At 48.3% G+C, this 27,871-nt stretch overlaps 1 protein-coding gene across 5 annotated transcripts in view; it reads right to left on the reverse strand.

Moving 5' to 3' along the window:
* Window positions 1-4,091: 4,091 nt before the first annotated feature.
* Window positions 4,092-27,871, reverse strand: part of SAMD4A (sterile alpha motif domain containing 4A) — a 227,224-nt gene continuing 203,444 nt past the window's right edge. For all 5 annotated transcript variants that reach the window (XM_006064865.4, XM_006064864.4, XM_025295490.3 and 2 more), the window contains 4 exons: window positions 23,214-23,415; window positions 21,759-21,885; window positions 13,679-13,762; window positions 4,092-8,484 (listed from right to left, as the gene is read on the reverse strand). In XM_006064865.4, coding sequence (XP_006064927.1) covers window positions 8,456-8,484; window positions 13,679-13,762; window positions 21,759-21,885; window positions 23,214-23,415 — 442 coding nt within the window. In that variant the 3' untranslated portion in view covers window positions 4,092-8,455. The remainder of the gene's footprint in view (window positions 8,485-13,678; window positions 13,763-21,758; window positions 21,886-23,213; window positions 23,416-27,871) is intronic.

A 27,871-nucleotide genomic window follows, 5' to 3' on the forward strand; every position in this document is an offset into this window, starting at 1 on the left:
TAGAGGACTTTCCTACCAGATCCACAAGAGGCTGGGTGCTAGTCCCCTGCATGGTATCTGCTGTTTATAGACACGCACGAGGTCAGCACCCGGTCAGCAGGAAATCCTGTTGTACGAGGAAGACAGCAAACCTGGGGCCTGTCCCCTGAAGTCTTTTCTGGAGGAGGGGTTGGATATGAACACTTTAGAAGTGCCTCTGGATAAATGCAGTGACTGAAAGCGAACAAGGGCTCGGAAGGTGTCTCAGGAGAGCAAAGTGGAGATGAAGTCATCTGGACCCCACAGCACAGAACAGGAGAAAGCACGCAGGGTGTGTTTTCTCTGCCCAGTTTGGATACATGCATTTGGTAATGGAGGGAAGGAAATGATGTCAACATATGCATTTCATCTCTCAATAATTTCTCAAAGACACAATTTGCTGTCTTTGGACATATTCCATCTTGGATGAGTAATAGGGTCATAGGTCCATGTCCAAAGGGACTCAGTCAGGTATAGCTACTGGAAATCCATGTTCAGCTTTTTCCCAGTGAGCAGATCTGGGATAAACTTAACAGAAAGCAAAGTTGAGAGGTTCAACTGGACAGGTTTGATCTTGGGGTTTGGAGGTTCATCTGACTTCACGCCTGAGCCTGTTAGAATTTTATGGCATGGAAAACTGCAACTATCTCCCAAGGATGCTGGCGCAAACAGGGACACCCAGTTCTGGCCGTGGTCCCCACAGGGAGGTTTAACTGGAACCTCTCGACTGTCTTAAGTTCCAATAGTTCTGGTGGGATCGTTTCACTCACCAAAACTCCGATTTTGTTTCTCCTGGATTGGTCTTAAAAACATAAAACCTCAAAAAGCTGTGGAACACACTATTTAAAAACATGCACTCTGAGTCAAACGTAAACACAAAGCTGTCTTTTTATAAAGTCTGAGCTTTATAACTGTGCCAAAATGTTTCTCTGTCGGTTTTAAAAATTGAAGTAGAAACCACTGAAGAGTGAAAAATATTCCATGGAAGAAATTCTCAGACATCAAACGGCCAGGTTTATATCACAAAGAAGTCACTGTCTATGCCCAAGGGCCCCTTGGGCAAGGCTGGTGGGCTGACACCTGGGAGGACATGGAAAGATCTCACGCTCCAGCGGAGCCCCTTGGTCATGATGATGTTGTGCTGACATTTGTCAAACTTTCCAACTTCCCAGGCACCCACATTTCCTACTTCATGTACCTGTGATCCTAATGGGTAGACAGATCCCTCCACCCACCACACTCAGAGAAGCCACCCTCCATTCTCTATCCATCTGGGCCAGAAGCCGGGAGTGGGAAACATGAAGACCACACTCAGGGTTACCATAGAAACAGTGCTCTTTCAGGTGACCCATTTCCAAACAGTTTCAGCGGGTTCTAACCTGCCACCACTGGTCCCATTACCTTCTGGCTCCTCCTCTTCCAACATGTCTCCTTTCTCAACAATTGTTTTAGGCTCTTAGAAATGCCCAATGAACAAAAGCACTTGCCATTCTCAGTCAACATCCGGGCATCGGGCAGACCTATGGTCACTCCTCTGCCATGCCGCAGGCAGAGTCAGCACGGGGGAGATGGGTGTTGACCTCAGCAATTCTACCACCTCATCTTGAGGGCAATCTCCCAGATTGATTTTGCAGGCTGGCCCCAGAACTTAGGGAGAGGAACAGGACTACTTTTTAGCAAATTGACAGAATAATTTTGTCCTTTGAATCTAGTGTGAGATGGAGCGAGGGGGATTGTAATTTTTTTCTTTTATTTTTCTCAAATTTTGAAAAAGAATTGGACTCTGGGTTGGAAATAAACAGCCACCTCTGACAACTAAAATTCACAGGTGGTTTGAGAAACACTGAGCGAGGCCATCAGTAAAGCGAGGATCCAGAGGCAGAGATACCCAGGTGAAGGATTGTTTTCAAATTTTGTGAGCTGTGTGAGTAGAAGATAGAAAATGTGAGTGGAAGGGTGTCTGTGGGATGGGTGCCCAGCTTCCACGTGGCAGCTGGGAAGGGGGCCTGGACAGAGGTGGGGTGCCGCACTGTGCTGCCGGCGGGGTGGGGAGGGGCGGGTCATGCTGACCGCTCAGCTTTCCAGAGAAGGGTTAGGTTCTGGTTACAGATGTGCTTCTCCATACCCCCAGGCCCTCCCCTCAGCCTCTGGGGACAAGAGGTTCTTGGGCTGATCAGGAGTCAGAACCACAGATAGATGCAGTGTCTGTTCAAGGGACCAGACCAAGGTTCTTTGACAGAAGCCTGGATCCTTCTTGCACTCCCCTTGCTGAGCTCTCATTAGCATGGGGAGTGTGAGCGGACTGTACCTATCTGTGCTCCTTCTGGATTCCTGGCTCAAACACACTGCAGCCCCTTCCAAGCCAGCCCCCTAAATAGGAACACCTATTTAATAAATACCCCTTTAATAAATGCAATTAAATCTCTTCTTGGGAGGGGCTGTTAGGGGAGCCCTGAAAACTTTACTATTTAAGTAACCTTTTCTCCAGGATTCCCTTACAAAGATCACTAACAAAGAGCTACAGCTTTACCGATAAAAACTGCTAACCCACCCGTTTCGCATACTGTGTTGAGCCCTTTATGGTTCCTCCAGTCTCACAACTCTCATATCTCCCTGCATTCCACGTATTTCACAAGCGAGGCTCAGCTTTTCTCTTGTACACTATCCTTTCCCCTTCAGAGTACCCTGAGTCACACCCTGAGATACAGCTCATTTGGGTTATGGGAATTTAACTTTGGGAGGAATTTCATTTAACATCTCAGCTACAAGGCATTTCTCACATTTCCAGGGATCATTTTGGATTTTTCCACTCTCTTGAGCAGCTTGAGCCTGGTGAAAAGGGAGTCACCGGGTGGTCATTGTCATAATGTGAAGCTGTGGTTGCTTAGGTTTTGGTGGTAATAACGTCTGTAATCCTATGTTTTCTTTTGTCTTTACCTTTTTCTTTGGGACTAGGTTTCTAACTACATAAACCTTGAGTATCGTGGTTCCAAACCCAAGGCTCAGAGAGGTTAAGCAGCTTGCTCAAGATCACACAGCCAGAGAATATATAAAAATACATATGGGTTATATATTAGTAAGGGAGGAAGTCTTCTGTTTGACATTATTAACATTCCTGTTTTCTTCCTATTCCTCCCAGAGGAATACACATTCACTTTTTTAAAAAAATTTACTTATTTATTTGGCTGTGCAAGGTCTTAGTTGCAGCATGTGGGATCTAGTTCCCTGAGCAGGGATCAAAACTGGGCCCCGTGCATTGGAAGCTCAGTCTTAACCACTGGACCACCGGGGAAGTTCCCATACACGTTCACTTTTAAGTAAAGATAGAGGACCCTGATGCTGGCAAAGATTGAAGGCAGAAGGAGAAGGGGATGACAGAGGATGAGATGGTTGGATGGCATCACCAACTCAATGGACATGAGTTTGAGCAAGCTCCAGGAGTTGGTGATGGACAGGGAAGCCTAGGGTGCTGCAATCCATGGGGTTGCAGAGTTGGACACGACTGACTGACTGAATTGAACTGAGAGGAATTAGAAAAAAATAAAACTCACTTTGCTGAAGCCAGAATTCAAACCCAGGTTTGTCTCTCCAACCATATGCTTAACTGACTCATTATTTAGAACTTATATTAATATACATCATACTGGAAGGATTAAAATGAGATTCAAGCCACGTGTAGTTAAAAACCTCAGGTCTCCAAGGAAGCTATTATTTATGCTGTGGTTAAGGGGTAAAATGTGATTTCAAAGGCATTGAGGGTGGAGAGCAAGCTATAAAGAATACCACCTGCAAGGTTTGAGTTTTTATTTAGAAACACACCCCTAAGACAGGTGATACATTTTTTGGTTACTCTGGGCACAGATTAAGCTGCATAAATGTTTAACACCTCTTTCCCTATCTTTTTGTTAAAAAAAAAAACAAAACGTAGCTCATAGTTGGAAGATACAGCTTTCACAGAATGGTCAGGTGGGAACAGTTTACAGGATTTCAGGCTTATTCTTCCTGGTTGGCTTATTCAGTTCTTATTTTATAATCAATTGTATTGACAAAAAGGAAAAAAAGACACACACCAGTGTTACAAAACCTTGTATTAATCATTTCCCTTCACTTTCAATATAACGTTGATATGAAATATAGCCATGATTCTTAGTTACATGGGAGGAAATGAGTAATAAATACATTGTAGCAAGTTTAAACCACAAGGGTGTTTCACTGGTAACAACATTTGAAAACTGTACACTTGCAAAGAACAGCATCTTCAAACATTAGTATATCTGTATATCAGTAAAGCTTTTACATGTAACAAACATGCTATTTCCATATATGACAAATTTAAAAAATATGCATTGCTTGGCAACATCAACTAGGCAAAAATAGTTCTTTGTTCACTAACTTTATACAGGAAAACAGGACGAAAGGCATGCATGTACAATGGGGATGCCTGCACGGGGCATGCAACAAAAGAAAGCTTTTTAAAAGTCAGCTTACATTAGGCATAAATACATGAGGGTTATATATTAATAAGGGAGGAAGTCTTCTGTTTGACATTATTAACATTCCTGTTTTCTTCCTATTCCTCCCAGAGGAATACACATTCACCTTTAAGTAAAGATAAAGGAATTACAAAAAAAAAAAAAACATAATAATAAAATTCACTTTGCAAACATCTCTGATGACTTGTAAAACAAACAAAAAAATCAACATTAGTGTTATCACAGCCCTATGTGCAAATTTTCCCTCCACAGGGCCTTCTTGTATCAGGCACACCCGAATGCCTTGGTTAGGCTGCTTTCCTGCACCAGGGTTGGGGCCGCCTGCCCAAGACATTTCCAGAGGACCAATGTGATGGGGGCTGCCTCTCCCCCTCTCACTGCCCTTCTGGTTGTGCACCTACATCTTCAACCCGGCTCAGCCCCCAGCCCAGGCTCTTGGGAAGCTCCCAGTTCCGGGGGGGAGTGAACATCTACACTGGCAGTAAGCTGAGAGAGGGGCAGAAGAACAGAAGACCCAGAGAAGCTCCCATTCCGCAAAAGGCAGCCGACGACACCTCAAAAGAAAACCTTGTTTCCCTCAGTGTCTCTTCAAAGGAATGGGAGAGGGGGCCCAGCTGTAGCTCTACTCCTGAGTACCAGAAACAGACTGTTAGTACACAGGATTGGAGAGCTTGGTGCAGACAGCCGCCCTCTGCAGGCAGACCCAGCAGCATCTATTTTGCTTGCTGGCCCTTGGTTTAACAAAGTGAAACTCAAAAAGCATGTGGAAAACAAAACAAAACATATCAGCAGCAATGTTTCATTTCTTGTACACAACTCATGTGTGTCTTCCTACTGTTTCTGGTAAGAAACCACTATGAATAAAAAGCACCAATAAAACATCATACATGATAACAATATCGCAGAATACCACTGTCCCTGGGACAGTGTAGAGATGTCAAATACACACTGCTTAAATCAGAACGAGGGGAGAAAAAAACCCATGTAGTGAAATAGATTTTACTCTGAGATTTTTAATGTTTACTATTTACTTAATATAAAACAGTTGCATTTGGGGGTCAATGGGTAAATACAAAAAAAGGCACTGCCGCTTTATTACTAAATATCCGACTTCACAGCCTTATGCATGCAACCATTTGATTTTTTTTTTTTTATAAATAAAGTTCTTTTGCTTTAGGATTTTTAGATTGAGCTGTATACCTGCAGTCAACACAGGACTCAAAACAAGGTGGGGACAGGCTCCTAAAATTTATCAGAACGCCCAACTTAAAAAAATTAAAACACTAAGAGCAAAACACAACTAAGTAGATAAATCTATACACAGTCAATGAAAAATAAGCTTTTCTTTTAAAAAAAGAATTATGTTGTTATTAATAACAGACTTTATCATGGTTACCAGCCATAGCAAGTTAATAAGTAACATATCCAAAATAATATCTCTAATAATCAGATAACCATTGTTTCTATATTCAGTGAAGGAATAAATAGAAATTCAGATTTGCAAATGCTTTAAGGTCTTCTTCCTTTTAAAGGATTCATGCTAATGTGATTGTGTTCACAATCTGTTTTCTGAACAACCCAAGTCTTTATGGATACATGTGTTTTGCAGCAGATTTGAATGCTTTCTCACTTCTCCACGAGATGTGTTAATACCCCTGCTTCTTCTTCTATTAACGTTCTCAGCATCCAAAATCACCTTCGCAAACCGTCTGGTCTTGCCTTTGGCCTTCAACATCTTTGACCTGTTCTTCCCGGCTCACACATGATCGTCCATCCCAACACATTCCCCAAGTAACCCTAAGCTTGCTTAGAAAAGGGATGTGGAGGATGAATGTTAATGGCACTTGGTTAAAAAAAAAAAAATCAACTACAAAATGCCGCCTCTTTCTGCACATGAATTTGTATCTTTAGAACATAGTCGTCACCCAAGGAGAACTCTTTTTTTCCTAATGCAATGCAGGACGTTGTGGATTCAAGCCTTCTTTGCTCACTAAAGGCTCTCTGTGGCTAAGATGTTCCCACATTTTAGACCTTAAAAGGATTTCACAAGCCTCACAACATCCAAGGTTGGGTTGGGTGTACATTTTTAATCTGGAAGGTAGAAGAAAGCTGTTTGGATTTCATTAAGGCCTTGTAAATGTGTATTTACTTTATTAACTTATTTTTTAAAAAAATAACTCTAAGCAAATGCAGTGATTTTCATGGTCTGATCTCTTAAATTTCAACTCTGACTTTGCTAAAACAAACAAACAAAAAAATGGTACCAGACTCACCCATTCAGTAAACAGGCCTCCTACCATTTCCCTGATCTCGCCTCTGGCCGAGCTGGCACACCATCATTTACACAACCCAATTTTCCAGCGCAGAGCACAGCTCCTCATGGATTTTCTCTAATACCCTCCATTGCATCAAATTCTGAAACACAGTCTTTCTTGCCCTTAAGAAATAGAGCTATTACTTTGTGGTAGCATAGTTTGTTAATCTCTCACCATGTAAGGAGTAGTTCTGTCTCCCTTCCGTGTAGGTAGATGAATCAGCCCACAACACAGCAACTCCCTGATGTCTGTAATAGAACCTTCATGTCCATCATGAAGTCAACCTTTCCCACATCACCTTCCCCGGCTCACCTGCAACGTCTCCCCGCGGCTCTCTCTGCCACTTGCTGACTGACCATTTATACACTGTTGCTGAACCTTGCTCCTCTCCTCCTTTTCCTCAGCGGTGGGTGATCGAACCTTGGGGGGCTAGGCTCGGCTTCCTGCGAGCAATCCCCCGTAAGTGGTATTTTGAGCTTATCATCTGGATATTAAGGCCTCCTGCCAGGAAAAAATATCCATCCTTGCCTTTTCTCCTCCAGTGGAACTTGTACCCACCTCTCTGTGTGTGTGTGTGTGTGTGTGGCCAGGAGCGATAGGATGAAACCCTCTGGTAGGGTGGGGAGAAAGAGGTGTCTCTGGGTGAGAAGCAAATTCATCACAGAAAGGGCAGCAAGATTTTCTTTTCGACTCTCCAGGTGACTGCGCGCAATCCCGTAACCGATCACATGGTGGCGCCCTCCCCCGGCGCTCCGCTCCCTCCAACCACATCCTCAACTCCACCTACACGCTCCTCCCACCCACAGGTGGGAGACACCACTCAGGCCTACGTGACCGCATCCTTCTTCCCGAGAAGCAGAGCTTGGCAGCCATTTAAAAAGACAACCCTGCTGCTATTATAAAAATAGAGGAAAAAAATGAATCCCTATCAACAAATCCTTTACAAAAACCATAGTATGAAGAAAAGTTCTATCCCAACTCTTTACACATTATGTACCCTTTAAAATTGTTATGTAAACAATACACAAATCAAAGTTTATCTGAAATTTTGTTGGAGCGGATTTCTCCCTTACTGCCCCAGTTACCATGTGGACTTCTTGCGGCTGGATTTCAAGCAGGGGCCTCAGGGAATCCAATCAGAGGAGACATAAAAGAGCGAGCCGCCGTCACTCGCGTTTTGGTCGCGGGCATCCATGCCTTCCTCCTGGGGTCTGGCTTCGAAGGTAGGCTTCTGAGAAGGCTCCCAAGGCAGGGGCGTCTTCCTCCCTCCCGCATCTCTCATCTCCTTCTGAGCGGTGCCCTCCCCCTGAAACCCCCATTTCTATCCAGGAAGCCACTTGCATTCCCTCCACCTCCTCCCAGTCCTATGTTTCCCTTAGAGACCCCTCCCCATGCCCCACACCACGCCATCCCATGACAGAAACAAATGACAAAATAACCAATCCCAGGTCTACTGATATGTTTACAAGGACGACCTACGCTCTCACAAAATCAAAATGGGAGAGGGACCAGGGGAAAAAAAAAGGCTGCAAAGGATCTTGGAGGATTCTGTGCAACCCTGAAGATGGCTAACACTGGACCCGCAGCAGTCGATTTCACGGCCAGCGCGGTCACTCTCATCTTCAGCTTCTAGATTGTGGAGGTCCGGTCAACCCCGTCTGGGAGAGAAAGGAGGACACAATGGCCACAGGTGAGCAAAGCAATTCCGTTCACGCCCACCAACTCCAGCATCATGCATGTTGGACCTCCCAGTCTCTGAGGACAGATAAGGGTTAAATTCATCCACCTGTCCATTAGCTCATTCTTCACACACCCGCCCACTCAAAATAGCTATTTTTGCCAGGAGCAATACAGAGCCTGGGAACCAAGCTGGAAAGACCTAATCTTCACCCTTTAGTCCAAGTATATATATCCTGGATGGGACCCAGACATGTAAATCGACAGAGACATATGAGGGATAGGGGCTCTGATGGAGTATGTACCAGACACAGCAGGAACACGGAGGAAGGAGTGTTTAAGTGGCCCTTGGAGGTCAAGAGTGGCTTCACAGAGAAAGATTTGGCCTGAGGTGGTGGTAATTCTGACCCATCACAACTGAGCAGACCAGGGGGATCTGTCTGACCCAAACTGATCCAGATCGATCCAGGTTCTCTGTCTCAATAATCTAATCTAAGGTAGAGACACTGGTGAGATTTTTTTTGCACCCGGAACTGAAAGATCCAATGGACATATGAGAGTGCTGAGGCCACCCAGTATATGTCATGTCTGGTTATAGAGAATCAGTGGAACGGATAAAGTGGGGAGCATGCCTGGCAGAGAGGAGAGGCCACGAGTGAGCAAGGCCACAGAGGGAGCCAATGGCTACCCAACTCCTTTTCACATGGGACTATGGGAGGGTCCTCAGAATCAGACCATAAGGGTCTGATGTATTGTGAACAGGAGCTTGGACATAGGCAGCTGGGGATTTATAAATGGTAGAGTAGTAACCAGATTTGACTTCAGAATGGCTTCTCTGGCATGGCTGGTGGCAGGAGGACCAGTTAAGAGGTCCCTACAATGGTCCACGCTAGAGTTTCTCCAGTGAGCAGAAAGAGGCATGGATTAGTCATAGCAGGTAGAAATGATTAGGTTCAGTTGACCACTAACTGAAAGCTAGGATGGGATGCAGTACGCCTCCCTGGTTTTGCTGATGTCCACATGTCAGTAGATGTGTCCTGGTCTAAACCTCTGCATCATAAGCCCCGTCTAGCAGAGGTGCATCTATATGCAACAGGCAGAGCTCAGGGAGAGAGGGTGCGGCTGAGTGTTCAGGGAAAACTGCAGGACCTAAGTGATATGGAGGAGCCCTGAGCTCACTGCAGGGTCTTCTTGACCTCCTCGTGGGTGGTGCCAGAATTGCATCTTGCTATCAGGGACTTGGGAGGAGAAATGTTTCTTTAATTCATATTTTTAATGAGATGACTGTAGGTCCACACAAGAAACAGCACCCTGTTTCTGGGTTTGCCCCTAAGGTAACATTTTTCTGTTTTCTTTTTTCTTTTTTTTTAAGGTAACATTTTTCAAAATTATATTACCACCAAGATACTGATGTTGATGTAATCTACCCATCTTACAGATTTCCCCAGTTTTACTTGTACTTTGTGTGTGTGTGTATTAAGTTCTATATAATTTTTTGAGAGATTTTAAAGAAGGGAAGCAGATGGCCCTGTGAGCATCTGTACTTTCAGATGATCGATCCTAGAGGTCCCCAGGTGTGCACTAATCAGCTCTCCCACCTTCTGTGCATATCAGTTCTTAGCCTCTTGAGTGCTGGCTCTGCAGTGGTAACTAGTAGTGGGAGAACAGTGAGTGTGTGTATGTGTGCACACACGTGTGTGGGTGAGGTAAGGGTGTAGAGGCCACTCCCTCATCTGTAGAAGTACAGTGCACAATCTTGCTGGGCCTCACTCATCCACTCATTAATGCCAGCCTTTCATGGTTGTCAAGGTAAGGATCTGGAAACAAGGAAATCTCAACTAACCCAGCCTCAAGTTGCATTTTCATGGAGTTCTATCCCTGTACCTCACCCTCCAAGGGTGATGGTTGGTATTCAACTGCAGGGAAACAACCAATCGGTTAAGTGCAGACTCAACATTCACAGTGGTGCAAGTCACACACTGCACAACTCAAAGGGGCACCATTCACATGCAGTCATCATCGGTTTTATAATTATTATGGTGAACTTCAAACAAAAGATGGAACAGTGTCTTGAGAAAGTGGAGCCTTTTTCCGATTTGCACAATGTCTCCATATCCCCCACTGTAAGTGGGGTTTTAAGTCCTAAGAAGAAGTGAGGAGAGAAGGTGAGAAGGAATGACAAGGTGATCAGGTGATGCATGAACCGCAGAACATCAGAGGGTGGACCAGGTGTTCCTCCTAATGGTTTGATTCACTATGGACTGCATTCTGCTGGATGGAGCCTCGTTTTTGAGGCCGTGGACATTCCTGCCCATATGACCCCTCTGCGGGAGGAGGAGAATGGCCAGGTCTGGCACTGAGTCCTCCTGAATACCTGGGGCTACCAGTCGGAAGAAAGCCATATAGCGCCAGGTGAAAGCCTTAAAGACTGACATATCAAGATGGCAGAGGCAACCCCCTCCCACCCCGGGCTTCCTCATAGCTTCTATCGGAGGAGCATGGAAGGGAAAAGAAGAGATGGGTAGAGAAGGCCAAAGAAAAGTAGTTTAGACCCACACTGAGAGGGCAGCAGTTATTGGAGGAGACAGGGAGCAGAGACGTCATCATGAAAGGATGGGCCCAACAGCCTTAGAATAGCCATCCTGGGATGTGGTGTCCCAGAAACTTGGATACCTCTCTGCTCTTTCCATGAGATGCACGCAGAGGAGCATATTTTACTACTCTGCTTTCCTCTCCCTAGTCATCTGTCCTCCTGTAAGATGACTTCATTCACTGGCAGAAATTCTGTCCCCAGCAAGGTCATCTCCCCTGGCGCCTGGCAGGGGTCGGCCAGCAGGAAGGTGCTGTCAGAGGGGAGGCACGCTGCCGCTGCAGCTAACCAGGCCATCCTGAACCTAATTTGCACCCACTGCTCAGGAAACTGCTTATAGGGCTCCCCCCAGAAAGGATTATTGAGGGAAAAACACAGCAATAAAAAGGCTTAGGAGATTAAACATTAGCAAAAACAAAACAAAAATCAGTTCACAGAGGTTCCCTGTAAAAATAAAAGAACAGGCTAAAAAATTAAGTCTTTTCAATGAAAACCTCCTTTTAAGAAGGAGTATTTGGCATTCTTGCTACATACATAATGATGACAATGTTAGTACTTAGCAGATTGATAAGAGCTTCTCAGGTGCCAATTATTTGAGCTCTATCAAGCCCTGGGGGAGTGGCCAGTTCTTGCTGACTCCCACAGGCAACGTAGGACTGAGCAGAGTCCCCCCAGCGCCAGCCCCAGTCAGGTGTCAGGTGGGAGGGCACCTGGGTGCCTGCAACGGGGCCGAGTCTGGCCTGAAGTCTCAGGTCTGGAGGCCTTCCCTTTAGGACAAAATTGAGATATAATTTTCTTACCACACATTTCACCCTTTGCAAGCATACAGTTCAGTGGTTTTGAGCAAGAGCTGTGCGACCATCACCACCATCTAATTCCAGAATATTTTTGTCACCCCCCTAAAGAAATCTGGTACCTGTTAGCGGCCATTCTCCATTCCCACCTCCCTCCAAACCCTGGCAGCCACTGATCTACTTTCGGTCTCTGTAGGTTTGCCTACTCTGAACACTTTGCATAAAACGAATCATACACTGTGTGGCCTTTGTGTCTGGCTTTTTCACTGATTAGCATAACGCTGTGCAGGTTCAGCCATGGAACAGCACTTCATGCGTCAAGGCTGAATGACAGTCCTGTGTGTGGCTACGGTGAATCTTGTCCATCCATGTTCATCTGTGGATGGACCTCTGGGTTGTGTCCCATCACGCCTCAGGGGCTGTCAGAATGTTGGCCAGTCTCCCTGGTTACCTGGAGAACAGGAGCTGGTGGCACCTCCCCCAGAGGTACCAGGAGTGAACCAGTGAGGCGGCAGAGCTTCTAGGATCTGAACTGAATGGCCAAGGGAGAGTGTGGTACTTGCCAATGGGGTTCCCTGGAACCCCCGGAGGGAGGGGTCACAGAGGGAGCCGTGTACCCCACCATCCATCTGGTCAGAAGCCCTGGGAGGCCTTCAGCTGGCTCCCTTCTGGTTCTGAGCAGAGGCTCTCTCTGGGCTTCAGAGAGTCTTGCACAGGTGAGATCAGGAGGGTGCAGTCCCGGTCTGTACTCTGCTCCACACAGAGCATTTATCTGCCTCATATTTGGTCTCAGGATAAGACTGCGTTTGCAGAGACTAAAAGTCTAAACACCCCTGGTCAGGAGGACAAAGTTCTCTGGAGCAGTGGCCGATGACAGCCTTTCTCTGCACCGCCGCCGGCTGGCACACGGCATGGCTCTACGTGTGCCCATCTCGGGGGTGGGTGAGCAGTCCAGCCTGGAGAGGGCTGTCGGGAAGGGTCACAGGAGGCCTCTCTGGATTGCCGTGACTCACAGCCTCCCCGGAGGTTGGCAGGAAGGGGCGGACATCTCTCCTCTGCCTGCCAAACAGCCCCGGGGCTGGCAGCAAGTCCAGCCAGAGAAAGGCACCCGTTTAGCACCAGGAGGGCACTGAAGGCCTCCCAGGGCTGCTGTGATGAAGCAGGCTGCAGGCCAAGCTCACGGTGGGATGGCCCAGCCGCCTCTGGGAGCTCCTCTGGGGCTGCAGCCCCGCATAGCACGGACGCATCCAACTAGACTGTCCCTGTCAGACCGAGAAGGACGCCTCGGGGCCCCGGGCGTCGTGGAAGCCATTTGGAACAGGGAGGTATAAAAACAGGCAGGGATTTTGGTTTCAGAAATTCTATTTTTAGAGCACGTTGGGATATGCTTGGACCAGACTGGGGGATCTAGTGCCGAGAAGGAAAGAATCCAATGCTGTGGGGGGATGTTTCCACTAAAAGCCACGTCTTGTGTTCCTGACTCCTCCAGTGCCCGCATTTGGCTGGGACAACCACGGGGCTGGGACTCCAGTGTGCCCTGGGGGGTGGGGCCTCTGGGGAAAGAGGAACAGCGTGCTCTCCGGGGCCCTGAGTCACCCCCAGAGGAGGAGCAGGAGCAGGGTGCTGGGGCTCGCTGCGTGTGGCGTCATGTGCTGTGGATGGTGTGGCTTGACAAGGGTCCAACAGCCCCCCATGGCCTCTCTCCCCCTGTCCCCTGCCTCCCCCACCCTGTACCCTCCTGCCCAGTGGTTCTCCCAGGTGTGCCATGCCATGCCAGGAGGATGCACTCACCTCCCAGGGCATGCTCGGTCATACTGAGGCACAAGGACTCCAGCCTGTTGTTGATGTCAGGTTCAGTCACCGGAAGCTGGAATTCTGCAGGGGACGAAGGGTTACACTGGTGACAGGGGCTCTGACAAGGAGAAAGTGTGCCGGTGCCGCTGGCTCCACCTTCAGGGTGAGGGTTTGGTGAGACTCCCTGCAAGGACTTGGGGGGACCGCCAGGGCTGCCTCCCTGCATGGACTTGGGGGGATTGCCAAGATTGCCATGGAGAGTGTGTTGCACTTGGGTTCAACTGACCTCTCAGTCTGTTAGACACCCTGAGTCCACTGCGGCTGGATGAAAACCGGTGGCTAAATATAGCTGTCAGAGTCACAGTCTGCCAGCCTCTGCTCAGACCCCTCCAGCAGCTTCTCACTGGGGTAAAAGCCAAGCCCTTCCTACAGCCTGCAAGGCCCTGCAGACCTGGCCCTTGTCACCTCCCTGCCCTCGTAAGCATCCCCTTCCTTCACTCCCTCCTCCCAGACCCTATTCTACCCCAGGGCCTTTGCACTGCTATTTCCTCTGCTCAGAATGCTGGTCCCTAGAAGATCCCATAGCTCACTCTCTGTCTGTTGTCACGTCTCTGGCTCTACTGTCTCCTTGGAAAGGACTTTCTGTTCATTGCAGTGAGCAGAATTTTTCCACCCCATCCTTTTGCTCCATTTTTTCTTCGTCACCGTCACCGGCACCGGCACCTGACATATTATGTGTGTATTTGTGGCCTCCTCCCAGCTGAGTGTTTGCTTCACTGGAGCGGGACCTGGCTCAGCTCCCTGTGCCCAGAACTGGGCCTGGTGCATTTCTGCTTCATTATGAAGCACAGGAAAGGAAAACCATAGCCTGGTGGGAACCTCTTCTGAGTCCAACACTCTGTTCTCAAGTAGGCCTCCCAGAGGCTGTGACATATCAAGGCTAGCCGGCTAACACTGGCTGGGACAGGAACCCACAGGGGTCTGACTCCAGAGCCAGTGTTCTCCCACACACCACACATCTGCCAGTGCCTGTCAATGCTCTTGGTCTCCAAGCACTTTGAAGCAAGCGTTTCCGCTGCCCAGGACAATATTGTGCATCCTAGCCACAGAGCCAGCTCTATCGTCTGGACCCTCTTCACCCCTCCAGGCTCTGGGCCCTCCTGCTCCGAGGGAGGGGCAGCCCGGGTACCTCCTCTGTCCTGCTGGGGCTCATCACCAGCACTGCCCCCATCGTCCCCACCTTGCGGAGGTCTTGAACATCCTTGACTAGTTTGGAAGCACCTTGCAGACACTTCCACCATTGTCATTATTACGCTCACAGATTTCTCTGACTCTCCCACGATACCCAGCCATGGCCTTCTGCACACCTCATACATGTCTACTGAGTGATGAAAAAGATGGAGCAAGAAATAGAAGGAAAGTGACAGCTATTGTGAAACTCAGACAAAATTGTGAAATTCCGTGGGGAAGGGCAGAAAAACCCCCGCCGTGGGATGTGTTCTGAGTGCCTGGGAAGCGTCAGCACTGCTGCTGCCTTCCCGTGTGACCCTGAGAAGTTCTTCCCTTCCTTTGGGCCTAGGCTCTTCTGCCTGTAAAGTGGGGAATGAATCCTGAGGCCCCGACTGCAGGCCTCTTCCTGGCTTCTAAGAGTCTCCACTAGGCGGCGCTTGGGGCCAGAGCGGGAGAAGGAATGAAAAATGAGGTTGGTGGTTTGGTGGGAGAGGAAGTTGAAACCAATGGCTAAACCAAAGTATTTGTTTTCCTGGATGAGCTATACATTTAGGTCTCCTCTGCGATCTATGTTCCCCATTACCAGCTAATTCAGAGGCAGATGTTGTTTCTGTTATTTAAAATCCTCAACAAGAAGGTTGGCAAAATGGATCACTATGAGGAACACTGGAGCGCAGATAGAGTTCTTTCTGACATGAGTTCCAGCATCCATGGGTTTGAAAGACAACTCTGCCAATTCATGAGCAGACAGAGGACGGCTGGGCTTCCAGGGAAGCTGGGAGCCATGGAGAACGGGTCTCCCTGGCCCCACCCACCCCTGCTCTCAGAGTAGGGTTGGGGCAATTAGACAATCCAGGGAAGAGTATTTTAGTATTTTCATCCATTCATGTGAAAATCATATGCATGCAAAAATTAGCAGCCTTCAGGGTGTGAAATCTATAAAATAGAAACACAATTATATATATAGCCAGTTAGCAAATAGATTAAAAAAAAAAACCCTTAGCAATTATAGCCATCCATATGCTCATTGTAAAATTTAGTTTACTCTCTAGCACTCCCCTTTAAACAAACACTGTGGAGAGATTTGGATAAATAAAGATGCTCGACATTTGGAGAGAAGTGTTTCAGCTGCAGGATTTCTTGCCAACACGCAGCAAAATGCCATTTTCCAAGCCTTGGATTGCGTGTTCCAAAAACAAGGGGCTGAGAAATGTGGGGCTCTCTGCTCCAGAATCTCCAAACCTTCGTGGCTGCTCTTTTAGGTTGAAAGTTGGCATGCTTGCTTTTAATCCTCCAGATCTTCCCTCGGGGACATGGGCAGAGTCATAACCCACACCAATCTTGAAGTGGCTCTGAAAAATTCTAAGTCTTGGGAGAAGCCTGTATGTTCGCACAACAGAGTTTCCTAAGTGTGACTTTTTAATTGTGTACTTGATAAAAACAGATCCGAGGCATCTCCCCGCATATATGAGACAGAGGGAGACCAGCCAGATGAAAAGCAGCTTCTACTCAGGCTGGAAGCCCTCAGCCATGATTGGCTCAGTGGGCAGCACTCTCAAAGCCCTGGCTAAGTATCTGGGCAACTCCTGCTCACAGATCCACGTGAACTACAGGCCAACTCTTGTCCTGGTTCCTGCTCACCCTAGGGGCTCATCATGTTTATCCCGGCCTCCACAGCAGTAAGGTACCAGACAGATGTAGTTTTGAGTCTTCAGGAGGACAAACAGACTCGGAGCCCTCTGTGTCATTGCCCTAGCAGGCCTGCTTCCTTAGCTCAGATGGCATCTCTGAGAATGAGGGATTCTTCCCCTCTCCAACAGACCATTCCAGGACGTGTATTTGTGTACACATTAGGGTGTGTATTTGAGGACCCCCAGTTCTAGGATGCCCAGAGTCGAGGCTGAAGGGGGACTTTTAACTTTGCCTTTTTAGAAGTCCTACAAAAACATGGACGGCTGCTCAGGCCCAGGGTCAAGAGGACTCTGGAAGCAGCGCCCAACCTGAGCAAGGCACGGCTGCAGGTCCCCCGGGGACCTCCCCATGGCTCCTCCTCGACAGAAGCAGCCTTGGCAGCTGAGGTTCACGACTGTGGCACCCGACATGCCCTTCTGCTGCGCTCTCTGAGTCCCTGAGGCTGAGGTAAAGAGGCCAGTGTCTTCAGGACTTTAAGAAACAGGTCGGGGCACTCTTGGAGAAACCTTGAGAATCTCACTTTGCCAACTACAGCTGGAGCCACTCTGCCGAGTAACCAGGAGGGCTGCGAGTCTGGTTAAGCGAGGAGCGGCACTGCTGGAAGTCGAGAAGTCAAGAAAGTCAGTCTGTCGAGGGAGGGGCAGAGAATGCAGAAGTGGGAGCTGGCTGACTGTGATGAAAGGAGCAAGGAAGATGAAGGCAAGGTGGGAACCAAGAAGAAAGGGGGAGAGAGATGCTGAAAGGAAAAGAGAACCCCACGCCTGCTCGGGTGGTGGAGAAACACGGGTACCAGCCGCATCCCGAGTCTGCTGTGGAGAATGCAGCGCTTCTCTGGGGGCTTCACTCAGAGACCTGTGGAACTAAGCACAGGGGAAATCCTCCAGGACCCATGCTTTCATGAAAACTGACGAGGAGAACATGGTGCCAGATGTTATTGCATCATCTCACCCTGATTGGCCTTTCTGAATGTGGCTGTCAGACGTGGGGGCACGGACCCCGCTGGGGTCTGGGCGGTGAGAGTGATGCACTTGGCAGCCTCCCCGCCCATCATCTGCCCGCCCTGAGCAGGGCTGACCGGAAGGGGAGGAGCCAGCGTGGATCACGTACTTCAAGCAGGTCCCTGTTCGGGCCGCTGTCTCTGCGGGGCAGCGCCTTCTGTCCTCTGTGGAGCTAGTATACCGATGAATCTCTGTCTTTCCTGGGTCTCACTAAAGGCAGTTCTCTGGAAGGAACCTGGAGCTCATTCACACTAACAAGGAAAGGGATAATGACAGCTCTGTGCACTGTGCTCCCAGGTGTTCTAATGGCAGGATTTCAGTCGTGAGCTGCTGCACAAGGGAGGCTTGTGATGGAGAGCAGGTAACCTCACATCGCGCAATGCCACCATGTAAGGCACTGCCTCACATCTGGGCGGTCTAGTGCCAAAGGTAGTCTGCACGTGGCTTTGTGCAGGGGGAAGGACGAGGTGCTCGGTGAGGCCGCTCAGTCTACCCTTCTGGTGCTTCTCCTCAGCTTCTGGCCCCCCTGCCCCATCCTGTCAGGCTCTCCAGGCGGTGAAGAGCCTCCATAGCCTCCTAGCGTCACACCCAGGTTCCTCGGAGATACTTTCTGATCCCAAGAGGGGTGGAGCCCTGGTCAGCAGGATCTGCTCCCAAGATATGATGTCATTTCTGTGAGCAGTTTCCAAACTATTTTTCCAGTTGGGAAAACACCCTGCCTCTGGGAAGAACATGACCCCTCTTGGCCAGGCACCACGTTGGTTGTGAGCTCGTCACCCTTCTAGTGATGGTATCAGCCCTCCCTCTGAGGGGGACCAGCTTCATCTTTCTTACTCATCCCAGAGGCCAGCAAGGGGCCATGATTATTGATGGCTCTCCTGGCCTGTCCTGGGAAATATTTCAAATCTGTCTGGAGCAGAGTGAAGTGAAGAATCACCTCTACTCTGGCCTCCAAGGGGTCCACAGATTCCGTAGATCCAGGAAAGAAGGAAGCGTCCTGAAGATTTAAGCAAGGTGACTCATGAGTTGACATACAATATTGAGGCTGGTTCTAGACCCCAGCCTTTTTTTATTCTTTGGAGACATTCCATCATCTTGATGGGAATAAGTTCACAGAATCAAAACTTCCTTGGAATGCACTGTAGTCTTTAAGATTTGCCCAGATGGTTCAAAATGAGTGCTGTGAAGACATCCAATGGCCAGGATGAAATTAGTATGTTGGAAGGCAGCACAGTTTTCTCAGTAATTTTGGGCTGGTCACACATCTCTGGCCCATTATGCATTCATTATTAGTACTGCTTGTGTACAGATGGAAGCTTTCTGCCTTCCTGATATGATGCCTGTGGTCTAGTCCCAGCCCCTGACCGCCAGGTCCTAGATGCAAAGGCTGAGGAGGAACATTCTGTGCCCATGGAGGAGGGAACTTTCTGCAGCCTCCTTTCCTTTCACGGCAGTGCCCTGCCTCACCCTTCGCTGTCATGTCTCAGGAAGAGCCACCTCACATGGGCCAAGGGTGCTGGGCAGGACTTAGGAGTGGCTCCTGCTGCTGCTGCTGTTGCTGTGCTCAGTTGAATCCATGAACTGTAGCTCACCAGGCTCCTCTGTCCATGGGATTTTCCAGGCAAGAATACTGGGGCGGGGTTGCCATTTCCTGCTTCAAGGGATCTTCCTGACCCAGGAATTGAAGCCGTGTCTCCTGCGTCTCTTGCACTGGCAGGCAGGTTCTTTATTGCTGCACCACTTTTATTTACAATCAGGAAATATGCAGCAGCCCTGTCCTCATGTCATGGTTACTAGAAATGCTGTGGTTCATCAGGGCCTTGCTGGAAGTGGGTTTGTCATGCTTTGGGGAGAGGCTGATAAAAACAACAACAACAATAACCCAAGGGTTCCAGAGCTCTGAGTCCAGCAGCATGTAAACACCATTATTGAGAGACGTGCAGGGAACTACCAGGAAAACTGAAATCAGTTGTTAAGTGCTGCCTCTTGGAGGTGGGACTATGGGCTGGGAAGGGAGGTAAGGGGGACAGTCACTTTCTCTTAGAAGCTGTTCGGTAGCGTTTGCTTCTTTAATTAAGGGAACAAGAGGCTTCATGGGAAGAGGGTGGAAACAATCTTAGGGTCATAGCTGACCTGAGCATAAGCCAACTGTTCAGCATTGCTGTGTAACAGAGAGGGGAAGCAAAGTGCAAATGAAAGATTCGTATCAACAGACCCAAATGGTTCTTCTCCCGGAGATGGGCCATCTCTTCCCAGTGGGCTTGGTCTGCCCAATTAAGATGAGGGACAAACAGGATGATGGAGGACTTGGAAGAGAGCCACAAAGAGGGAAAAAGAGGTAGGAAAGAATGGAAAAGGCTACAAATGTGTCAGGATTAGAGGAGAGTGGTTGGCTATGCCAGGGTAGCTGGGCTGCAGTCCTGGGGGTGAGGCCAGGGTGAGCTATTCATTCAAGGTGAAAGATCTTGTGCCTAAGATGTCTTCAGATTTTGTGACCTGGGTGGGCATGGAAGCTTCTTGGAGGTGAACTTCAGGAAGCACAGGGTGAAGAGATGGAAAGAGGAGAGTGGAGTTGCAAGTAGAGGGAGCTAAGAGAGCCAAACTGCAAGGATACCAAGTCCCACAACGAGTTCTGCAGTGGCTTGGTGGTGGGCTCAGGCTGAATGAAGTAGCAGTGTGTAGCCCAAGGGAGCTGGAAAGGCTGCAGCTGATGGTGGGACCAGAGTCTCCAAAGTCTCACTTTGTCTCCAAAGTCTCTTTTACTGGGAGTAAATTATACATAACTCTACATGAAAGCAGAGGCTGGGACTAAATGACCTGGGATCAGGCCTTCACAGCCCCCAAATTCTATCAAGTATTTTCTTCCTGGGCAGAAAAATATCAAGTATCAAAAGGAAGAAAAGGAGCTTTAAAACAAAGGTGTGCAAATAGGTAGAGTTCTAGAAGTCAAGAAGCAACTTTAAATCAGCATCTGGAGCATGCTGACGTCCTTCTCTTTCCTGACATTATCTTGAGCCTTGGTGGCTTCCTGCCATTGGCACCTCCCCACCCCTTGGTGGCCTCACCTCCTCCCCTCCAGCCTGCCCACTCTTCACTCCTCTATGCTCACCCCAGCCTGTCCCCCTGCTCAAAAGCTCTTATCAATTCCCCACCGAGAGCAGCTGGAATCCAAGCTTCTTGGCCTTGGGTTCAGGGTCCCACCATCAGCTGCAGCCTTTCCAGCTCCCTTGGGCTACACACTGCTACTTCATTCAGCCTGAGCCCACCACCAAGCCACTGCAGAACTCGTTGTGGGACTTGGTATCCTTGCAGTTTGGCTCTCTTAGCTCCCTCTACTTGCAACTCCATCCTCCTCTCTCCATCTCTTCACCCTCTGCTCCCTGAAGTTCACCTCCAAGAAGCTTTCATGCCCACTCAGGTCACAGTGACATTTCCCCTCAAACTCCTGTAAGACATTGTACACAGCACATCTACCAGAAAGGGTGAGGATCTTCTTCCAGGTGCTAATCATGCAATAATCGCTTGTGGGGCTTTGTATTACTCATGGAGTGTAAGAGGTCAACAATCTGCACAGAGAAAGGTGCAGGCACCTGAATGTAATTCTGGCAACTCTGTTTGAGGAGGCAGGGTCAAAGGTGAAATTGACAAGAGGCGCACCAGGCTGCTCTTTAACCAAGTAAAGGGAAGATGGATGGACCAGCAATCACGTGTGCAAAGCACTCCCAAAGCAGGGGTGGGTCTCTCAGCAACACCATGGAGTTTTCTCTTTCTCTGTCTATCTACACATCCCCCTATGTACATACACACCAACCACACACACACACACACACACACTATACATGGAACCCCTCCCAACTTCCCCTGGAAGCCCTCCAGTGATGTCGCTGGGTTAATCAATCTAGAAATATGACTAGGATCCAAAATACCCCCGTGTCAGATCACAACCAACTCTGGGGCTCCGTGTGCTGGCTCCCAGCCAATAGGCCACTATTCATGCTGGCAAGGCATGGTTTAAAAAAGGAAAGGCTTCTATAAGCTCAAAAGAATGCAAGGTGGTAGTCGAGGCTAAGCACTTTCCGCTTGAGTTCACTGGGGCATCTATTTTGGTGACCTGGCCTCCCCGACAGGACAATGAGGGATGGAGGGCTTGGCCCTACCTGGCTGCTGGAACATCAGCATATTCTGTGGCGAAGTGTGCACAGGCAGTGAGCGGGTCCTTTGGACAGAGCTGTGGGTGCGGCTTGGCATGCTGTTGCTGCCCCCGGGGTTGGCGAACCAGAGGTTCTAGGGAAAAACACAGAAGCAGAACCTATTAGTCCAGACACCTGGGGGTGGGGATGAGAGCAGGGCCACCAGCCAGAATCCAGGAGGCAGATACCCTGGGAGAACTCTCTGCTAACTTCTGGGAAAGGGCTCCTAGGCCAGCGCGATCTGTCTGCTTATTTAGAGAGAGGGGCTTTAGATTCCATTCATTTTATTCAACACTACCCCTCAGCCCCAGGCTCTTCTCTAAGCCTCAGCTTAATCTGGACACCAATCTCCCTCGCTGGCTCTAAAACTCTCTTTATCCCTTCTGTTGTCTCTGCTTTTCCTATCACTTTTCTAGGAAATGGGGGGAGTTCTATAAATGTCTGCAAAGAAGAGCACAAACTATTTCAGGGCTCTCATTTGATTTTCTCTTTGAGGTTCTTACAATTTACTACAAAGGGAGAAGGAGGAAAAAAGAACCTCTCAGCTGGCAACGAGCTGGCACAACTCAGCTTGTGTGTTTGTTATTACGCGGGTGTCCTAGCGGTGGTTTCCTCCTGGATCCATCTGGTGGCTTCCCACAATGGTCAAGACTGGGGTTTTCTCCTACCCTGGGCTGCTTCCCCGGGGGAGTGAATCCTGCCTGTCTTGCCAGGAACAGTTTCCTGTTTTTTAAAACCAAGCTGTCATCCTTTAGTTTCTCATGACAAACCCAGAACCTCAGACTCACTTGGCGTCCCTCTAATCCCAGCCCCCACCTGCAGAGGCCCACAACGCAGGGGCTACACGTAGGAGGCAGAGGGTGCAAGTGCGGGGGAGGGACTCCTGAGACGACGAGCCAGGGGACTGACGCTGGCTCTAAATCACACAGCGAGAACCTCTGGGCAGCGTGGTCTTGACTGACTGACAGCCTCTCTCAGGCTCCTTCCTTCCCTATAGGGTTTTCCACCACAGCTGGGACCATGTCAAAGGAGTTATCTGCCTCAGATACAAATGCTAAGAAAGCTCCTTAGATGCTCAGGCTCCTCTGGAAGCCAAATCTGGAAGGCATTGGGATCTGCTAGGGCAGGTGGAGGATCAAGGCAAAGAAGAAATAGGTCTCGCATTTCTTCCTAACGGCCCCTGTGTGCGGAGCCCCGAAGTTTACAGTGGTCTTGGAACAAATCCCCGTGATGCCAGGTGCCACCATGGCCTTGCTTTATCTCCCACAGAAACTGCAAACAAACCTCCGAAGCCCAGGGGCAACCGTCTTCAACCTAGTCCCTTTGGGCTTCTCCCTTCACCTTCGGGTCATTTGGGAGGATGTCCTGAGCCTCAGGCCCTGAGCCTGGCTGGCCCACCCTCCTCCCTGGGGTGGGGCAGACCTGTCTTCCTTGCTTCATGATGGTGGGGTTGGCTGCGGTATTGCGCTGGGTAGAGCTGACGAATCCGCTGGTGCCCAAGAGGCCAAGGCGGGCGGAAGGGACATTCCGGGAGGGGATCTGGTACTGGCGTGGATTCCGTCTGCCCATGCCACCACCCACTGAGCTGGTTGTCGGGAGGGAGTTGGATTGCCCAAAGCCACGGCTGTGAGAGTCAATAGAGAAGAAGAGAGGTCATCAGTCACCCCCGGCCCTTCCCAGCCCCCGGGATCCCTTCTTGGGGTCTGTTCACACTTTGACCATTATGAGGCCTACGGGGGCGGGGGGGATCAAGGCTTTATGATTAAAATTGTAGCTAAGAACTGAGAGCTAATATCAAGTGCCCTGGGACTTTCACATTGATTCTTCAATCCTCGTGACAACCCTAAGAAGTAGGCACTCCTTTCACAGTTGGAGAAGTAAAATACAGAGCTTAATAATGTCTCAAAGGTCACACAGCCATTAGGGGGCAGTGCTGGAATACGAGCCCAGAAAGTTAACCAGTGTGGGCTTCAGCCTTCTTTGCACTGTGTCACAGGCTCTGAGAACTCATGTGCCCATCCAGAAGCCACACAGCAAGAAAGTGGCAGCACCAAGATCCAGGCCCTTCCAGCACACCAACTGGTCTGTCTGCTGTCGGTCTGAGCAGCAGACTTGGGAGGAGTGGCCTCTGGGCCCCACTAGGACAGAAGCTCCCTGGGACAAGAGATGGCATCTGTCCTCATCAATCCCGCAGGTCCCAGGCCTGGATGGCACAGCTCCTGGCAGTAAAGGCAGGGTGAACAAGAGAATGGCTCAGTCTCTGCCCTCATGATCTCCAAATGGCAGAGCGGACCCCAAGTCTGGGGCTCTGACTCCCAGATTCACGGGAGGGATATGAGAACGAAGAGGATGATGGTTGCCAGCTCCCTGGACCTAGGACACTGACTGTTCCCTGCTCCTCGGGCCCTCCCTGTAGAAAGACCTGGAGGTTCCATGTTTCTCTAGGGTCCACGCAGAGAGGACGCTGGGGACCCGTGGCCTCATGCTCAGACACCGCGCTCCCATTGGTCCGGTGACCTCAGCGCCGAAGAACTCGTCCTCTCCGGCAGGCCTCAAGTTCTGGGAGGGTGCACAGCCGCCAGCAGGGCTTCAGGAACCAGCACATTCTTTCCAAGAAGAGTCAGCTTTAGTCACTCACTGATGTCTCAGTCGAAATGCTTTACCTCCAACAGCCACAAGATGGAACAGACTTGCTTTCGCAGCCACACAGGGGAGGTTCCTACCAAGCCTGTGAGGAGACTCCAGGAAGAGAGGGCTGACGTAGTTTAACCCTATGAGGCGGGAGGGGGGCACTGCAAATCTGTTATTTCCTGAGAAAGAGAGTGTTATGTGTGTGGTGGGGTGGAGCAACTAAATCATCAGCATGGCTCATCTCAGAAAGGGTTTCTTCCTCAGAATTCCTAAATTTCCTGGTGAGCGGGGAGGGGGAAGAGAATTCCACAGTGAGCTGATAAGCACTGACTTTTGGGCTGTGTTTTACCACTTCTAGGCTTTTCTGACCAGATTCCAGTCCAGGCTCATCCCTATGAGATGAGGAGGATACTCATGGGTTCTAAGTCTCTTTATCTCGTTCTTTCTCAGATTTCTCAGCTTCCTTCCTTCTTTTACTAAGGTTTAAAATGTTTGGTTTGAAAGAGGAAATTTGGGCCAGGAGGAGGAGAAATAATTTCATGCAATGGGAGAGACCTCCTTTGAAGAATGGACAGGTGGCAGGTGGGGACAAAGATCAAGTGGCTGTTTTCTTGGTTTTTTTTTGTTTGTTTTTTAACTACGAAAACCAGTCCTTTGGTTTTTGGAGTCAGAATTTTGGCCACCTGGTAGATGATTTAGTATTCTGCTAAGACTTTTCCTTATTTAGTGCAGATAGCTTTTTTGCTCATTTTCCTTTTTGGTTGGATTTTTAAAAAGTTATTTCATATGCAAAACAGAGCAGTCAGCAAGTGATGCTAAAATAATTTGTGCTTCCAGGAAGGCAAGACTATATTCTTAAGCAATATAATGTAGGCAGAAGCTTCTGTAATGGGACACTTAGTCACAGGAGAAAACGTGGACTCTTAAAGTTAGGACTCATGGAGCTGGTAGAGCTAACATTTTGAGGATACACTGGGTGGAGATGAGAATTTGGTTAGGGTGTCTTTCTAATGACAGTGGGTCTCACTGTGGGGTCCTAAGCTGATTACTATAAAGTCAGACTTTTTGAGGGTTGCCACTGCTGGTAACCAGAGTGAAAGCTTAAGTCACTTAAGATCACTAGGCTTAATGAAATAATCATTTTCTTTGGAGAGAACAAAGTGACAAAAGTTTTCATTTCTCATTCTCTTACTCTGCTCATCTGCATCTTTCTCTGCTTTCTTAAATCTAACCAACTGATTTCATTACCTTGAAGTGCATGACAAGACTGATAAAATAACATTGATAAGAACCAATTAATTTGGGACTTGTGATAGTTCAAGGAAGGGCTGGGCTGCAGTTACCTCTGTATTATGGGAAAAAACAGGTCTTTGAAGAAAATTAATAGCATAACAAGATCCCAGAGGTAATATTTATGAAAACAAATTATTTCCTAGAACTTTTGTTGTTGTTGAGTTGCTCAGTCATGTCTGACTCTTTGCAACCATGAACTGCAGCATGGGAGGCTTCCCTGTCCTTCACTAAATCCCAGAGCCTGCTCAAACTCATGTCCATTGAGTTATGCCATCTAACCATCTCATCCTCTGTTGACTCCTTCTCCTCCTGCCCTCAATCTTTCCCAGCATTAGGGTCTTTTTCAATGAGTCAGCTCTTCACATCAGCTGACCAAAGTATTGGAGCGTCAGCATCAGCAACAGTTCTTCCAGTGAATATTCAGGGTTGATTTCCTTGGTTTGAGCTCTTTGCTGTCCAAGGGACTCTCAAGAATCTTCTCTAGCACCACAATTCGAACTTTAGCAACTTCCAATTGACCATCCATAATCGATGACTGAATTCACTCTAATCAATATAAGGAGGTCTAATCTGGCAAATCTTGAGTTAACCCAATTCAGGCATCAGTTAATAACACTCTAGAGAAATCAAGGTTAACAGGCACTCAGATGTGGACCAAGGACAAAACAGGGCAGACAGACGAGCAGATGGCACTTTGGGGAGGAGGAGCAAAGAGCTTGAAAGCTCTATCTTTATCTTCAACTTCTGAATTCTTTCTTTCTCTTGGAAGTTGTCTCCCAAGGACCTGGTTTGCAAGAGGGGTGTGGATCTTCCTCTTTCTTAGGGGGTATTGCTGCCCTTACAAGAAGAGGGAGAGTCTAGGGCAGGGGTAGCCCCAGGGGAGAAGGCTAAGGAGCAGGCCTGGCCTTTCATTTGGGCCCCAGGAACCCTCAAGGTGCACTGGTGGTCCCGCCCAACCCTCCAGGGAGGCTTGGGACCAAGGAGCTGGCTAGAGTGTTGTTTTATCTGGCTTTTCTGCACATCATCTGGAGACCAGGAAAGTGGCCCAGCATCCATAGTGCTTAAGAATACCGACTCTGGAGCTGGCATTGGCCTGTCTAGTCCAAATCCTGGATGCCTCCCAACTCCCCTGTAAATTGGGGTTAACAATAACCCCTTCTACCTTATATGATTGTTGCAAGGATTAAATGTAATAATATTCTTAAGTGCTTGGATACCTAACTTGGCACAGAGCAAATGCTAAATGTTTGTTTAATAAATAACTGTGTTATATATGCTGAAATATGATAACACTTCAATTTTTACATTAATTTTTAATGAAGACTTTTCTCAAATTCCAACTGGCCTTATCTCCCTGAAGTACTATGAAACAGTGATGTTTCAAGGCACACTTATGCAAATAAATGCCAAACATTTGAACAACACAGTCAACAACACACTCAACACTTCTACATATGCACTGAGAAATGAATTCAGAACTTTCTAGGTGCGAATGGAAAAATGATTATTTATATGCTCATGTTGAAAAGAGTAAAAAAGGATGTTGATTTTTCAGCACGTCGGCACCATCATTCTCTTGTCTCCCCAAGACGCCCTGTTATTGTTCAACGGTTCACTCCACCCCGCCCCATGATTCCTCTCCTAGATTGGCACTATAATTCACCTTTAATATGCAACTGGATTCTTCAATTTAAAACCAGATTAAAGTAATGGGTTGTAAAGTACAACGAGGCTTTTTTTAACTGCATCCAAGATGCTGAAGTACTATGAAAAATCAAGAATGGTACTGCTCTACTCTTAGATTGCAACTCAGACCAAAATAGACTAGCACTGGGCTCTTCACCCTGCCACCAACTATAATTAGCTTGTCTGCAGCAAGAAGGGAGAAAAAATTACACCACCACTTAAAGGTGCAGAGAGAACCACCTGTTTTTGTCCTTTCAGAGACCCCTGTTGTGGATAAACCAGCGAGTGTTTTGCTGGCACTCATTAAATCGTACCCACTCCCCACTCCATGCCCATCTGTACTAATAACATCATTTTGACCATGTAAATTGAATTGCCAAAGATCACATTCAGCTCTTCCTCTGGGAAGTCTTTCCCTCTACAGCCTTTTCCCCACCCCACCTGTTTAAAGAATGTGGTCTGAACTTGTC

Source organism: Bubalus bubalis, chromosome 11, assembly GCF_019923935.1.
Source record: "Bubalus bubalis isolate 160015118507 breed Murrah chromosome 11, NDDB_SH_1, whole genome shotgun sequence".
Taxonomy (NCBI): Eukaryota; Metazoa; Chordata; class Mammalia; order Artiodactyla; family Bovidae; genus Bubalus; species Bubalus bubalis.